The following is a 15,863-nucleotide window of genomic DNA, read 5'->3' on the forward strand; positions in this document are numbered from 1 at the left end:
TGTCAGAACCTGATTCACTGCAGAACCTTTTAACATCAACATGAGCTGCAGCTGTTTGGACTCAGCAGAACCAATCCAGCCGCTGGATCTGACCTCAGACCAGTTCTACCATCAGGGTTATACTGGAGCGCCACCTGGTGGTGGAGTTAGGAACTGTGAGCTCATAGAGCTGAAGGTCTGAGTGACGGACTGACTGGATCAGTTCAGATTCATTTGTTCTGGTTTTATTCTTTGTCCATCATCAATGTTAAGCCCAATTTTAATTTTAATTTATGTATTAAAATGATAAAATTATTAATTCTGCTGTTTTCCTTTTCTTTTCTACATTAGCATTAACACAAAAGCTTTTATGAATATAATATTAGTATGTAGATGTTATAATTACAAGTCAACATGCATTATACAGAATATTAGTCTGTATAATACATGTCATAAAGATGATAATCTAAAAACTGTAGTTTGTGTTTGGAAAAATATGAATATAATGAAGAATTTGGACACATTTAAGGTTATTTATTTATTTATTTTTTACCCAGAAAGTTTTCTGCTAATGTATATGAAATGTAACATGAGAGTAAATTACAGAAAGAGAAAATGTTTTATTCATTATGAGAGTAAAGCAGCTGGTTTGATGCTCAGACTGTCTGTCACATCAGTGATCAATAAAGTTTATTGAAAGAATCTGGAGAATTAAAGTTCATGTATTGAACCACCAACAGATTATATAGAATAATGAAACCAATCAGGTCAAAATTTGACCTTAATGAATTTTTTTTATGTTTTAACACCCAGAAATGATCATTTGTTTGTTTTTGTTCATTTTTATGAAGCCAGTTGTGCATCAAGCCAGCAGGTCGTCATCATGTTGAAAACTCAGTTTAAAGACCTAAAGATCAGATTCTTTGATTTAGAAACAAAAATCATCTCAAGTTCATTCAGCATTTTCATCTTTTCTGCTGCTTTGAACTGAAACTGAACATCATGGCAGCTGAGTCGTCGATTCAGGGGCTTGAAACATCATCTATGATTATTGTCTCAATATTAGAGATAATAATAAGCTGTAACATCTGAAGTTCAGTTCTTCAAACTGAGGCTGAACTAAACATCTTATTTTCAGTCGTGTGTCGACCAGGAGATGCTCTGAACATAAACCGTCTTGGAGCTTCATTTTGATCTGTGGAACATTTTCACACAATGTTCTTTATGCTTAAAGGGTCAGCAAAGGTCGGCCATGTTTACTGCTTCAGTCATTTAATTGGCTCCTTTTTGGTCAAGATTTTCTTCAATCTTTTCTTCTTGTAGAGCCGACATGAGGAGCATCACCTTAGCAACAAGGTCATAAAAGTGCATTTCTGATCAATAAGATGGAGCAGCTGGATCAAACACAAAATGTTATAAATATATATAATGCAAGATTTTAAATAATGAATTGAATATAACACATTTGAATAGACAGTTATTCAAAATGGAATCACTGCAGATTAGCAGTCAATAGTACTTTATACTCAACACGCCATTATATTTTAACTTGTCATATTGAAACCAGTTTAAAAAACATTTTAAAGTATTCAGGTTCTATAAATCAGGCTGCACAGTGGTGCAGTGGGTAGAGCTGTTGCCTTACAGCAAGAAGGTTCTGGGTTCGATTTCCAGCTGGGGTCTTTCTGCATGGAGTTTGCATGTTCTCCCTGTGCAGGGTGGGTTCTCCCTGGGTACTCCAGCTTCCTCCCACAGTCCAGAAACAGGTTGTTTGTCTCTGTGTTGCCCTGTGACGGACCTGTCCAGGGTGACCCCACCACTCGCCTGTTGACCTCTGGAGACAGCAGCAGTTAAAGCTGGTCATTAGAGACATGAAGTAACATCAGAAAGTAAAAATGGTTTTATTTTAATCAGCTGGATCAAATGATTCATTTTGGTGACATTTTTTACATGGTGCTTGAAACAAAAATTAATCTGTTCCACTAACTGTAAAAAGTAAGTAAGAGTTTTGTTCTCTTCCTCCTTCAGGCTTTCAGATGTGATGCAGTTTAAATTAGACAGCAGAGAAAAACTACCAACCCCCATGTTAACACAGTGGAATATCTACTAGGCGTGTCTGAATTTGTCCTTTTGTGTGTTTTTTGACAAAGCAAGGAACACATTCCTGAGCTTGCTCTCTGAGCTGAGCTGAGCAAGCTCAGGAATGTGTTCCTGAGAAACACAGGTGTGTTTCTCAGGAACACACCTGTGTTTCTCATGTGTTCCTGAGAAACACATGAACACATGAACATGTGTTCATGTGTTCCTGTGTTTCTCATGTGTTCCTGAGAAACACAGGAACACATTCCTGAGCTTTCTCTCTGAGCTGAGCTGAGCAAACTCAGGAATGTGTTCCTGAGAAACACAGGTGTGTTTCTCAGGAAACACACCTGTGTTTCTCATGTGTTCCTGAGAAACACAGGAACACATGTGTTCCTGAGCTTTTGAGAAACACATGTGTTCCTGAGAAACACAGGAACACATGAACATGTGTTCCTGTGTTCCTGAGAAACACAGGAACACATTCCTGAGCTTGCTCTCTGAGCTGAGCTGAGCAAGCTCAGGAATGTGTTCCTGAGAAACACAGGTGTGTTTCTCAGGAACACACCTGTGTTTCTCATGTGTTCCTGAGAAACACAGGAACACAGGAACATGTGTTCCTGTGTTCCTGAGAAACACAGGAACACATGTTCATGTGTTCCTGTGTTTCTCAGGAACACATTCCTTTTTATTATTTCTGATTTTTATCTCCAGGTTGAGCTGCTCAAGTTTTATTGACTCTAAGAATCTAAACTTGTCATGTTGTGTTGCGGAGAGCGGTGAGAGAGACGCCGGGAATCCCAGGTAGTCATGATGAAATATGATAATTTAATGAAAAAACCAGGAGGAACAACAGAAAATCACTGGCAGCACAGGAACAGAACACAGACGTGAGACGAGGGTGTGATAAGACGAGGATCCGACGAAGAACACAGACACAGGTGGGTTTAAATACCCAGGGAAGATAATCAGGTAAGTAGACACACCTGGGGGACAATCAACGGGGAGGACAGGACAGAGACTCAGAGGAAACAGGACAGAAACACAGAAAATGTCAAAAATAAACACTCAAAAACACGGATCATAACAAAACTGAAGTTTTACTGATAAAAAAATTGGCAGAAAAATTATAGATTAATTATTTTGAGACCAGTATATTAAAATTAATCCAAGTTTATAAACAATAAAGAAAAAGTTGAGTGAAAAATGGTTTTTAATCAAATTTAACTCATCAACAATTTATTCATAATTTACTGAGTGAAAATCTAGAAACAAACATCAACTCAGTTTGTTACTAAAGAAACTTTAATCAACAAACTTTAGATCAGCTCATCTTTAACATTTAATTAACAAACATTTTGAGAATTAGTTAATAATCGACTGATCAAAATCATAAACAAAGAACCAACATAGAGTTTACCATCTGTATTTAGCATTAAATGTTTCTGTGAATTATCATATTTTTAACTTTGTTGTTTGATTGAAATTCTTAACAGCTGAGATGGAAAATAAGGTTTATCTGTTTTGGATTATAGTTTATAACATTTACAGTTGTGGTCAAAAGTTTACATACACTTGTAAAAAATCATAATGTTATGGCTGTCTTGAGTCTTCAATAAGTTCTACAACTCTTATTTTTCTGTGATAGAGTGATCGGAACACATACCTGTTTGTCACAAAAAACAGTCATAAAATTTGGTTCTTTCATAAATTTATTATGGGTCTGCTGAAAATGTCACCAAATCTGCTGGGTCAAAAATATACATACAGCAACATTAGTATTTGGTTACATGTCCCTTGGCCATTTTCACGGCAACTAGGCGCTTTTGTTAGCCATCCACAAGCTCCTGGCAAGCTTCAGGTCGAATGTTTGACCACTCTTCTTGACAGAATTGGTGCAGTTCAGCTAAATGTGATGGTTTTCTTGCATGAACCTGTTTCTTTAGCACTGTCCACATGTTCTCAATGGGGTTTAAGTCAGGACTTTGGGAAGGCCATTCTAAAACCTTAATTCTAGCCTGGTTTAGCCATTCCTTTACCACTTTTGATGTGTGTTTTGGGTCATTGTCTTGTTGGAACACCCAACTGCGCCCAAGACCCAACCTTCGGGCTGATGGTTTTAAGTTTTCCTGCAGAATTTGGAGGTAATCCTCCTTCTTCATTATCCCATTTACTTTCTGCAAAGAACCAGTTCCACTGCCAGCAAAACATCCCCAGAGCATAATACTACCACCACCATGCTTGACAGTAGGCATGGTGTTCCTGGGATTAAAGGCCTCACCTTTTCTCCTCCAAACATATTGCTGGGTGTTGTGGCCAAACAGCTCAATTTTTGTTTCGTCTGACCAGAGAACTTTCCTCCAGAAGGTTTTATCTTTGTCCATGTGATCAGCAGCAAACTTCAGCCGAGTCTTAAGGTGCCTTTTCTGGAGCAAGGGCTTCTTTCTTGCACGGCAGCCTCTCAGTCCATGGCGATGTAAAACACGCTTGACTGTGGAGACTGACACCTGTGTTCCATCAGCTTCCAAATCCTTGCAGACCTGCTTCTTGGTGATTCTTGGTTGACTCTTGACCATCCTGACCAATCTCCTCTCGGCAGCATGTGATAGCTTGCGTTTTCTTCCTGATCGTGGCAGTGACACAACTGTTCCATGCACTTTATACTTGCGTATAATTGTCTGCACAGTTGCTCTTGGGACCTGTAGCTGCTTTGAAATGGCTCCAAGTGACTTCCCTGACTTGTTCAAGTCAATAATTCGCTTTTTCAGATCCACACTGAGTTCCTTTGACTTTCCCATTGTAGCTTTTGTAGCTGAGTCTAATCACTGGGTCAAATGAGCCCTATTTAAATGGGCTCATGAGAAGTCAACAGCTGTAGTCAATCAGAATCACTTACAAGAAGTGAAGAGGCCATGACATGAAGCTAATTTGATTGACACAACTCGCTACATCACCAAAGTTGACAAATTTTGTTGCTGTATGTATATTTTTGACCCAGCAGATTTGGTGACATTTTCAGCAGACCCATAATAAATTTATGAAAGAACCAAATTTTATGACTGTTTTTTGTGACAAACATGTATGTGTTCCGATCACTCTATCACAGAAAAATAAGAGTTGTAGAACTTATTGAAAACTCAAGACAGCCATAACATTATGTTTTTTACAAGTGTATGTAAACTTTTGACCACAACTGTACATATGAAGAGCAAAATGTAATGAGACATGTTCACGTTCTCATGTATTTCAAGAGAAACTATTCTTCTAAACTGAAGCAGAAGTTTTTTTGCCCTGGGATAAAAATCTGCCTGCTGGACTTACATCCACAGTTTGTTCTGAGTTTTCATTCCTGTTGCAGAAACTGGAAGTTGTTGTAAACAACCTGCTGTAAATGAAAACTGAGCCTAAAGTCAGAAACATGGAGAGTTTCTAAAAGAAGCTTAATAAGTTAGTAATGATTCAGCAGCAGCAGCTTGTAGCACAGCCAACATTTATTCCTGAATATAGTTAATTTATTTCTCTATTTTCTGAAGGTTCAGTTAAACATTTCTGCTCATGTTCTTCATTCTCATTTACAATCATTAAAAGCAGATTATTTAAACCAGTGACCTGATCATTTAAAGCAACCCAAGTTTTAATTTCACTGAGTATTTTTTATTAAAGTGATAAATTAGTTGAAGTTTCTTCATGTAAGAGCAGGAAGACGTGGGGAAGTCAACAAGCTGAGTTTTCATTGTTGATGTTTCAGAGACAGGCAGTTTTTACTTCCAGCCGAGGTTTTGTGAGAAGACTATATGAACACCCTTCTGTCAAATTTTAATCGGAGTTTGATGGATTAATTGATATTAATTGATATCAAACCCCCTCCCCCTCCTATGGGAACTATGTGACCTTGTGACCCCCCCCCCCAAAAAAAAAGTGAATATTGAATTAATAAATATAAGTGAATAAATAAATATAGTATATTCTAAACAATGTTGAATTAGATTAGGAATTTTGTAACTACCTCTGGTTTTAAACAGATTGTTTTCTTGATACACAGTGCTGGAATTAAAGCCTTTAAGTCTTGTTCCAAAAGAGAGACACAGGCTGACAGAGAAACCAGAGACCTGCTGCGTGTGTATCTGTCCTCGAGGAGGAGGGGGGACCGAGGAGAGTCTTACTGCTGCGTGTGTGCGCATGCATGTCTGCAGACTATAGATAAGTGTTAGATCAAACTCTTACAGGACATGAAAAAAAAAAACTTAAAGACGAAAACATGGATCTGTTGGAATGCTACTACTCAAGTAACCCTAGTCAGAGGGGTTACATGCAAAGACTGAGGGAGGAATGGTTACTTCGACACCCACAGTCTACAATGACTGCCAAACAACTAGTAGCTCAGTGCTCCAACATCCGCAAACGGCAACTGCTATCACAACTTGAGATTGACGAGGTACAACACAAATGCTACGGCAAGAGGGAGGAGCCCGGATGTAAGGTCAGTTAACAACAACTCCCTGACCTGAGAGAGAGAATCGTGGCCCGAATGAACACCAGGCAACCCCGACGAGTACGCTTGATTAAGATCAAGATAACAAGGAGGGAAGTCAGCACTCAAGGGGTGCAATGAAAAGATCAGTAATGTGCAGTCAGCACCCTGAACAATACTTGTGCAGTCAGCACAGTATTCAGTATCAATGTCTCCCAGTAATCAGATACCCTGCCGGAACCATCTGAGCGCAGAGATGGGAGAGTGCCTTTCTATGTTGGTCTAAAAACAGTCTGAGATTTGAGTCTATTATTCTCCTTATTTGGATGATGGGAATCTCATAAACCACAATTAATTGGTTATTTGTCATAATAATGTAATAATAATGAAAGTTCAGAGATAAATTAAAGTGAAAACCTTTATTGGGTAATAATGTATGTTTAGAATTGCGTAAAAATGATTAATTTTTAAATGCATAGTCTGAGGATTTGACAAAAGTGTGAGTGGATTAAATATGAAAAGCTGGAATCTGCATGAGGCTGTTTGATCAACCAGAGAGAAAGAAAAATTATGCTTGAAGAGGAATTTAGACTTTCTTTTTCAGAAGGGTTCCAACACGTCTGGGCAGCACCATGTAACCTGAGAGCAGAATATCAACATTACTTGCCTTAAGGTGACTCCACCTACTAATACAATAATATTTAAAACCATGTGAAGCCCAGAAATCCTCTAGTGAACAACAAGGAACAGAGCTGGAAAGACCTTCATACTCCACAGGTTTTATCCATGCAGCCACCAGGTGAGTCAGTCTGTTCTAAAATCAAAATCAAATTTTATTTGTATAGCACATTTCATCAGCAAGGCATTTCAAAGTGCTTTACATCACAGCAAACACAAAATCATGCAAGTTTCTAGTTTATTGTTGGTCAGTTTTTATTCTGACTGTTAAGATGAAGAGGAACTCTGTTAAAATATTTAACAGCTTGATCATGATCAATGTTGTTAATGTACTAGAACCTGTTAAAATGGTAAAAATCTGACTTTCTGGTTACTGACAGAGAAGAGAATCTGTTTCAGAACCACAGAGAATGACAGAAATTATAGACAATGATAAACAGCTTTTATTGAGAATCTGCTGAAGTGATGAATTTTTAAATGTTTTACTGGCCTTAATTTGAGAATAGTTGGACATTAATCTTTTCTCTGTTTTGACTTTCAGTATTAAACTCAACTTTTCTTCCTTGTTGATGAAATACGACTGAAAGTTTGTGAACCAGCTGATCAAACATCTGTCCTGATGTTCTTCATCACTTCACTGATGTTTATTCATCTTGATAATTTCAAGCCAGATGTTTCTGATCCTGCTGCTCCTCATCCTCAGCTCATGTCTCTGTGGTCAGTCTCCATCTTGTCTTTGTGACAGAAAGCTCTGTAGATGGAGCTGAAAGACTCCCATGTTCCAGTTCTCAGTGTGTCTGCTCCTCTCTTTCCCTCTCTGTCTCCTCAGCAGCAACATTTGTAGTGAATGTGACCCAGAGCAGCTATGAGGCAGAGGAGAACCACAGCATCACTCTGGAGTGGACCTTCACCACCAGGACTCAGGGATCCTACAGGGAACTGTTCATCTACTGCAGCTTGTTGGCTCCTTATAGCCCTCTAGTTCTCTATCACGTCCATCAAGGTGATGAGTTTCCAGATTCTCAGGATGATCAGTTTTCAGGACGAGTCCAGAGTGACAAAGACGTCCTCAGAGAAGGACGAATCAGACTCCATGTGTCCAGACTGAGGACTGAAGACTCTGGTCTGTATCGATGTGGAGTGAAAACTAAAGATGGATCTGGGATTAAAAGCTGCAGACTCAACGTCTCTGGTGAGTTTATGTTGCACTATCCAAACTCCAGACATAATAATGGAATGTCAAAACTTTTATAGCTGTGGGAAAACTTTAAGGCTCCTTCATTGTACTGTCCATCCAGCAGCTACTGATGTCGCTCCAAAACAGAGACCGACCTTGGATCCAGAAGCAGAAGGTCGAGGAAGGATCGGCCTCCATGTTTCTCTGGGACTGACAGCAGCAGTTGCAGTAGCTCTGATCTTCAGATTCTTCTTCAGTTCTATAAAACATCAGAAGGATTCAAATAACTTGCAGCCTCTTGGAAGATCCTGAAGGTCCATTATGCTGCTGGACAAATGGCTTCATGTTGGACTAGAATATGTTGGTGTCCAGAGGAGGTTTTAGTTTGACTGCTGGGTGTCTAGGTGCTGCTGCTAAACAAACCCAGATCATTATTCCTCCACCACCGAGCTTTACAGTTGGTTTAGTGAGTTGAAGACTAGAAATCTGGTTCTTCATTGAGATGCAGCTGTGAAAACCAACAATCTGCTGCTGATCCATTTAGAGACAAGATTTTATTGGTGACTCTCCATCATACTGGTTCAGCCTTTTCCCTACCGTTTTGTCATGACCTTTAACCTTTAACAAGCTACTTGAGGTCTGGAGAGTAATTTGAATGCAATTGTTCCTTAGCAGTGAAAGACTGGAGTTTGTGAAATTTACATTTTTATGTTACTGTGAATATTTTTATGAGACTGTTTCTGTGTCATATTTAATTAATGTAGCATATTTAGACTGAAAGAGGATGCTACTATTGAGCCCAATGCTCTTTATCTGTAGCTTGTATGTTAATAATTTTCTCATGTCTTTAATAAATCCATATTTTTGCAGACATGTCAGAATCTGTCCTGCTTTTGGAAATTTGTTTAACCCACATGCAGAAACACCATCAGGAGATCAGAACATTTCTTTTAGCTTTATTTACAACAAGTTGAAAAGTGTGATAATGAAGGTCCAGGACAGGAACAAAATCCACGCTGGCAGGCTGGCTAGGAACACTGGGGACCAAAGAGAGACGTGAGTCCAGCAGGGTGCTAAGGTCGGATGGTGACAGTGGTGCAGGCAAGGCGATCCGCCATGGAGGGGCGAGAGTTGGGTCAAGAGGAGGTTTGCCGAAGTGGGAGGAAGTTTCCAAAGAAGATCCTGGTGGTGCAAGTGGCAAGGCACGCCGGTTCCTGTTAGTGTGTCCCAGAGGCGATGGAGGATGAGGGGCGAAGCAGGTTCAGGTAGAGCGGCAGTAGAGAAGTGATCAGCTGCTGCTGTGGGGGCGAGAGCGCAGTGGGGGTCGAACAGGAGAGAGGAAACCACCATCTGGGTGGAATCCCAAGTAGAAGCGTATCTAGCAGGGCAGAACACAAACGTAGGTGAACTCTGAATTCAAAAGGCTTCAGATCTGAGACTCTGAGGGGCTGGAGTCAGGAAAACACTCTGGACTCAGAGGACCGGCAGCCGGCTCTTCTTGTGCTCCACTAATGAAGAAGATGAATCGCAGGTGTGCAGGAGAACCTCCGAGAGGCTCAGCTCCCAACCTGCTTCCTGGACATCTAGTGAGGGAAGGAAGGGACTTATGGGTGGTGACAGAGGTTCCCAACAGGATCTTTATTCACTGTTGAAATGTTTGATTGTTTCCAGAACTGAAATCAACTCTGGCAATACGAGTTTCTTACTAAACTGATGATCTATTCATTGAAATGTACAAATCTGTTCTCTCTCTGGTTTTAACAGCAGAAATTAAAGGTGCAGTCCCAAACTTCATCAGTCCAAGGCCAAACAGATCTTTGACTGAGATCCAGTGAATATGCCTAATAAGAGTTACTGCGCCTTTTTAAATTACCTTAACAACAATATCATACATTGTTTCCAAATTAAAGAGACAAGTGAGAAAATGGCGTTAGTTGAATAAGAAACAAAAAAGGATGAAATCAGAGCAATGTTTAAAGATGCTTGGTTTAACAATATTAATTTTAAAATATATTAAAAATATTTTAATGTATGATTCTTCATGTGTTCCTGACTCTTCTGCTTTGGACTTTGCTGGTTAATCTGTTAATGTTGTGTTCATTGTGGGACAACAGAGAGAAACATGGAGTTTTCTGACTGTTTCTGATGTTCTTGTAGGGCAAGTTTAGACCAGAGTGCCAGAAACCTTTCTTATCCAAAGCTGAACTTTTATTTTCGGTGTTGTTTTTCCACACATATTATTTTGAGACTGAATGTGACAGTGCATGTTCCAACAAAGCAAAAAGGGAATGTCTGAGGAGAATTTAATGTCACTTCTGGGCACAGCCTTTTTGCTTGAAATGAAATTCTGCTGGAAATTTCAAAAGTTCTCAAATCAGAACTTCTGCACAACATACTGCATTCTGTCATACTGCCCAGGGGCCTCATGGGTAAAAGAGTGCACAGTTTTCACACTAAAACTTGGTGTTTGCATTTATTGATATTTTTTTTGTTGAAATTGTGTAAATCATGGATCTATGAATAAATATTTAGTCACCTGATTTGCTGTTGATCAGAAGCCTCCAACCATCCATCCTGTCCAACAAATAATACATCAAGATACTACAGAAATCTCTCTCTGAGTTCTACATTCTTCTAAACTGAAAGAAAGTCTGTTGGATTTTTATAAACAAAGCGTGTTCATTGGATTATGTTTTGGTTTTATAACTTTATTATGTGATGCCAACATATTTAAGCATGTTGGCATCGTCAATGTTTCATGTTCAGGATTAATGTACAGGTTACTAGTACAATTCCATCAATGACCAAACTATAGACATCAGAGAAGCTGAATAGAAAGGATTTCTCTTCCCACACAGAAAAAAACACACAAGGAAATGATGAGGGGAAGCCCTGCTGATGTCATTTCTTTTGAATCTTCAGGTACGTTACCTGGCAGCTTGAAGTTAACTGTCACATCCATGGATAAATTTGAAGGTCATACCCAGAACTCTGTTTAGAGGCTGATCTCAAAGCGTCCCAACTTCAAATCCTGTTCCTGGTATTCCTCCTGCCCCCTGTCTATTTCATGTCAAATAAAAACCACCAGTGCCAAAAAATTAATTAAAAAAACCTACAACATCTTGATGGACGTTTGGATAAAACCAACTTAATATGTACCTTTCTAATTGCAAAGGGGGCAATTATTCTTTCAAAGAGTTTATAGTTAACATTTGTAACCTTTGATCAGAAACGACTGATTCTCCATTTGATACTGACTTTAGTTCCAGTTTTTTTTAAGTTAACTTCAGATCTGCAAGCAGGTGATCTGCAATTTAAATACAAATTAGCATAAAAGAAAAACGTGTTTGTGGGAAAAAAAGCAAAACAGAGGGTAATGAACTTCCAACATAATCTACTCCTTCACACTGACGTAAAACCCACAGAGGAAATGACTGAGGCTTATTCACAGTAGATATTTTATTTCTTGGCGCCATCTAGCGGGTGCGAAGATGAACAACATACAAGGAAACAAACCTGACACTGTAGAACAGGGGTCCCCAAACTGTTTCCTGTGAGGGCCACATAACTTTTCCTTTCTCTGGTGGGGGCCAGAGTCAGTTTGTAACAGAAAAAGTGTGACGATTGCAGGAGTACCGAAATGTAAAAATGTATTGTTTTCCAGAAAGCACAATCAAATAACCCTCTCTGGGTTCTTCACAGAAAAAATCCAGGAAGGATTATTGTCTGTATTTTACAAACTATGAGCCACACCCGACTATAAACCACAACCCCAAAGTTTTTTTTAAACCAGTAAACACACATATAAGCCACAGTTATCTCTGCTGCTCCAGGTTTTCCACAGCGATGCAGCAGTTTGTGGTTTATAGTCGGGTGTGGCTCATAGTTCGTAAAATACGAAGTTTCTTTTGTGTCTAGGTACAATCTGATCATTCAGTTCACAAATGAAGTTTTATTATCAGGATTCTGCAAATTGAATTTTTTCATAGTATATTTTATTCATTCCTTTCACATTTAAAGCTCCCTAAAAAGGATACATTACCTTTCTGTGAACTATAATTTTGATTCCTTTGAGTTTCATGATATTTTACGAAATCTGACTGATATGATCTTCTTGAACGCATCCTGATGCTTCACATTTATACACTTATCAGTTACAAGAGGTGTACGGTGTACTGTCTGTTAGTGAACATTAATGAACAGGTAGCATCATTAGGACAAAGGAAAAAATAAAGTTGTAGATAATTTTAAAAAGGTAACAAAACAATTTACCATGTTGTGACCAACTCTTGGAGCTCGGTTGTGTAGCGAGCAAGTTTTATTCTTTAGGTAAGTGTACCAACAGCAAACTTGGTTAATGTTATTATAAGTAGGGCCAGGTGTCAGAAGATGTGAGTTAGTCTCCATGAGAGGGGCTACTTGAGAAAAAAAGCAAAGATTCACTGATTGAATTGTTGATCGATAGCCAGCATATGTTTGAATTTCTGCAACAAACATTGAATGAAAAGAAAAAAAACTATATAAATCCTGAATGATCATTCAGTTTGATAAATATTTACATAGAGCATCATTCAATAAATCGATAGAAATCCAAGTGCTCACATCAAAACATCAAATCTAAATAAATAGAAATCGTACTAAATATTTTAAGACTGATGGTTCACATTGATCATTTATACATTTTTAGTAATGGAACCTTAACAACTACAGGTGAACTATATTTTGTTAGTGCACTTAAGCATGTTAGATAACGGATGGAGTAAAAGAATCATTAGGGCCAAAAAACAAAAACAAAGAGCGTGTAAGTCAGAGACAAAAGTTGTAGATAATTTTAAAGGTAACAAAACAATTTACCATGTTGGAGCAACTCTTGGAGTGTGGTTGTACAGTGTAAAAAACTTTAAACTTTGGGGAAAACTGAAAGATAAATATGAGCAGCAGCCTGACCTGGGCCTGTTTAGTCGCTGTCACATATTCTCAAAAAATAAAATTTACAGATGAGGAACTTTTACTGAAATGCATCACACTAGCAATTGTTGAAGAAAAAAAAATCTATGAGTTTCAAATGTAGTTAAACCAACCTTTACTATTTTGGAGAAACCAAGAAGCACCGAGAAGATCAGTGTTGATACAACAACAGGAAAAAGACTGAAGCAAAGTAGCATTCACAATGAGGTGAGGACAAATTCTGGAAAGGGATCGATGTTAGTTTGTCTTTCACTTTAACTGTAGAAAAGCTAAAAGTTAAATTTGAGTAGCCTCATGTAGGCCTGTTTACTACCCGACACATATCCTTAAGAAATACAGTTACAGATGAGGAACTTTTACTGAAATGTATCCCACTAGCAGCTGTTACAGAAAGTATCTGTAGAGTTTAAAATTTAAGTGACTGTTTTCGGAACGGATGAAGGAAATTACAAACTCATAGTCAGCACCGACTAGTCGTGCTGCCATAAATATTGCAGTAAAACAGATAAACTGTTGTTTTCCTTCAAAAGGATTGCCTGAGGCAGTCATCAACAGTTGCAGGGTCAGAGGTCAGCCCCTCTTACCTAGCCACGGGTTATCTTATATCCTGTTAAAGAGTATGAGACAGGTTTCATCGTATGTTGGCTCAAAGACCAGATGCTTTAAGTTTTTTTTTCATGTCCTGTAAGAGTTTGATCTAACACTTATCTATAGTCTGCAGACATGCATGCGCACACACGCAGCAGTAAGACTCTCCTCGCCCCCCCTCCTCCTCGAGGACAGATACACACGCAGCAGGTCTCTGGTTTCTCTGTCAGCCTGTGTCTCTCTTTTGGAACAAGACTTAAAGGCTTTAATTCCAGCACTGTGTATCAAGAAGACAATCTGTTTAAAACCAGAGGTAGTTACAAAATTCCTAATCTAATTCAACATTGTTTAGAATATACTATATTTATTTATTCACTTATATTTATTAATTCAATATTCACTTTTTTTTTGGGGGGGGGGTCACAAGGTCACAAATTTCCCATCATATGATATATGTGACATATGTCTGGGGGGAGGAGGGAGGTCAAGAGGTCACATAGTTCCCATATCAATTAATCCATCAAACTCCGATTAAAATTTGACAGAAGGGTGTTCATATATCTCTCTTAAATGCATCTTCAAATAGTTTATCTTTTTAAAACTGACTCTGAGGTAATTTATTCATGTATAATCTGTCATCTTTATGTTTGTTAAAAATAACCTTATTTTTATTACAACAAACCTTCTGAGATGAAACTTCACAGAATCAACCAGATGGAAACTTTTCCTCTTTCTGATGAAGTTTTATTGTTTTAAGTCCAACTTGCAAGATTTGATGACTTTAATGTTTTTCAGAGAAATTATGTCTAAATTAACTATGTTCCTGTTAAATATTTCTATCTACAATCTGATCATCTAAACATTCAAAATAAATGATCAACATTCAGATCAGTCCTTTTTCTACAGATGATGATAATATCTTCCTCATTAACCTGATAGAGTCTCTGAGTCATTTTGGTCCAAAAGGTGAATTAATATTAATTAGTGATTCCATCTGATGTCTGATATTCAACATGTCTGATGTTATTATAATAATCATCAAGTCTCTCCAGTTAATCTCCATCTATTGGTTCTAGTTTTCTGACTGAGCCTGAAAATCCCTCATCATGACGACATTTTATACTGAGCTGCTCTCATCTCACCGTATGAAATCCTGATATTAGAAACTGAAGAAAAACTGAAGAAAAACTGAGGAGAAACTGAGGAAAAGCTCTGGTTTAATGTGAGAAGGGACCAAATAATTACAGATAATTAATTAGTAAAAAAAAAAAAAATCTTATTCATCTGACTTTCTGACTTTATTTTCAACAGTTTTAAAACTTTTTGGTCCATTAATGGATTTCATTGGAAGTTTGTTATTTATTATCACTGATCTTTACTTGTTGCAACTTGATGAACCTTTCTATGGCCCCTCAGGCTGCTGTCATACGTAAGATTAAAAAAAGTTAATCAAGACAAAGACAGGAACAGTAGAATCTTTCCCCAGTAGCAAAAAGACAGAGTGCCGCTGCCGCCAGGGGGCGACAGCAGCCCATTTCAGACAGGCATGTCTGAACCTGGAAATGAACAAAAGTTACCTTTACCTTTGACATCTACGTCATTTGACTCTGTATTTCTTAACCAATCAGAAACCGAGGCAGAGTTTGTTGTTTAAGGAAGTCAGGGCAGCATTTCTGTCTCCAACCCACATGTCACAGACTTTGTTTAGCCCATTAAATCATTGGTTACATGCATTTTAAAAACATTTAAACATTTAGTAAATCCAGATCTACCAAGTATTTTGTCTACTTCCTTAAAGTTTTCCTTCTCAGTTTTTCTCCTCCCTCTCTGACTTCATCAGCCTGTAAAAGCAGAGCGATGTTTCTGTGTTTAGCTTTATCAGCTGGTTTCCATGCCGACCTCTGGGTCTGAAGGACTGTGAGG

The 15,863-nt window shown here is 38.3% G+C and overlaps 1 protein-coding gene across 1 annotated transcript; it reads left to right on the forward strand.

Moving 5' to 3' along the window:
• Positions 1–7,187: 7,187 nt before the first annotated feature.
• Positions 7,188–9,257, forward strand: LOC148154235 (uncharacterized). The gene is made up of 4 exons (XM_088015146.1): positions 7,188–7,328; positions 7,749–7,924; positions 8,037–8,399; positions 8,506–9,257. The coding sequence occupies exons 2-4, from the start codon at positions 7,879–7,881 to the stop codon at positions 8,694–8,696; spliced, it is 600 nt and encodes a 199-aa protein (XP_087871272.1). The 5' UTR covers positions 7,188–7,328; positions 7,749–7,878; the 3' UTR covers positions 8,697–9,257.
• The last annotated feature ends 6,606 nt before the right edge of the window (positions 9,258–15,863 follow it).

This window comes from Poecilia mexicana, unplaced genomic scaffold (genome assembly GCF_051168715.1).
Source record: "Poecilia mexicana isolate PSO_F unplaced genomic scaffold, ASM5116871v1 scaffold_18, whole genome shotgun sequence".
In the NCBI taxonomy this organism is placed as follows: Eukaryota; Metazoa; Chordata; class Actinopteri; order Cyprinodontiformes; family Poeciliidae; genus Poecilia; species Poecilia mexicana.

Coding starts and splice junctions, on each gene's coding strand:
- LOC148154235 (XM_088015146.1), top strand. CDS start 7,879: ATGTTTCTGATCCTGCTGCTCCTCATCCTCAGCTCATGTCTCTGTG. Junction 7,925..8,036: donor CCTCAGCTCATGTCTCTGTG/GTCAGTCTCCAT, acceptor CTGTCTCCTCAG/CAGCAACATTTGTAGTGAAT. Junction 8,400..8,505: donor CTGCAGACTCAACGTCTCTG/GTGAGTTTATGT, acceptor CTGTCCATCCAG/CAGCTACTGATGTCGCTCCA.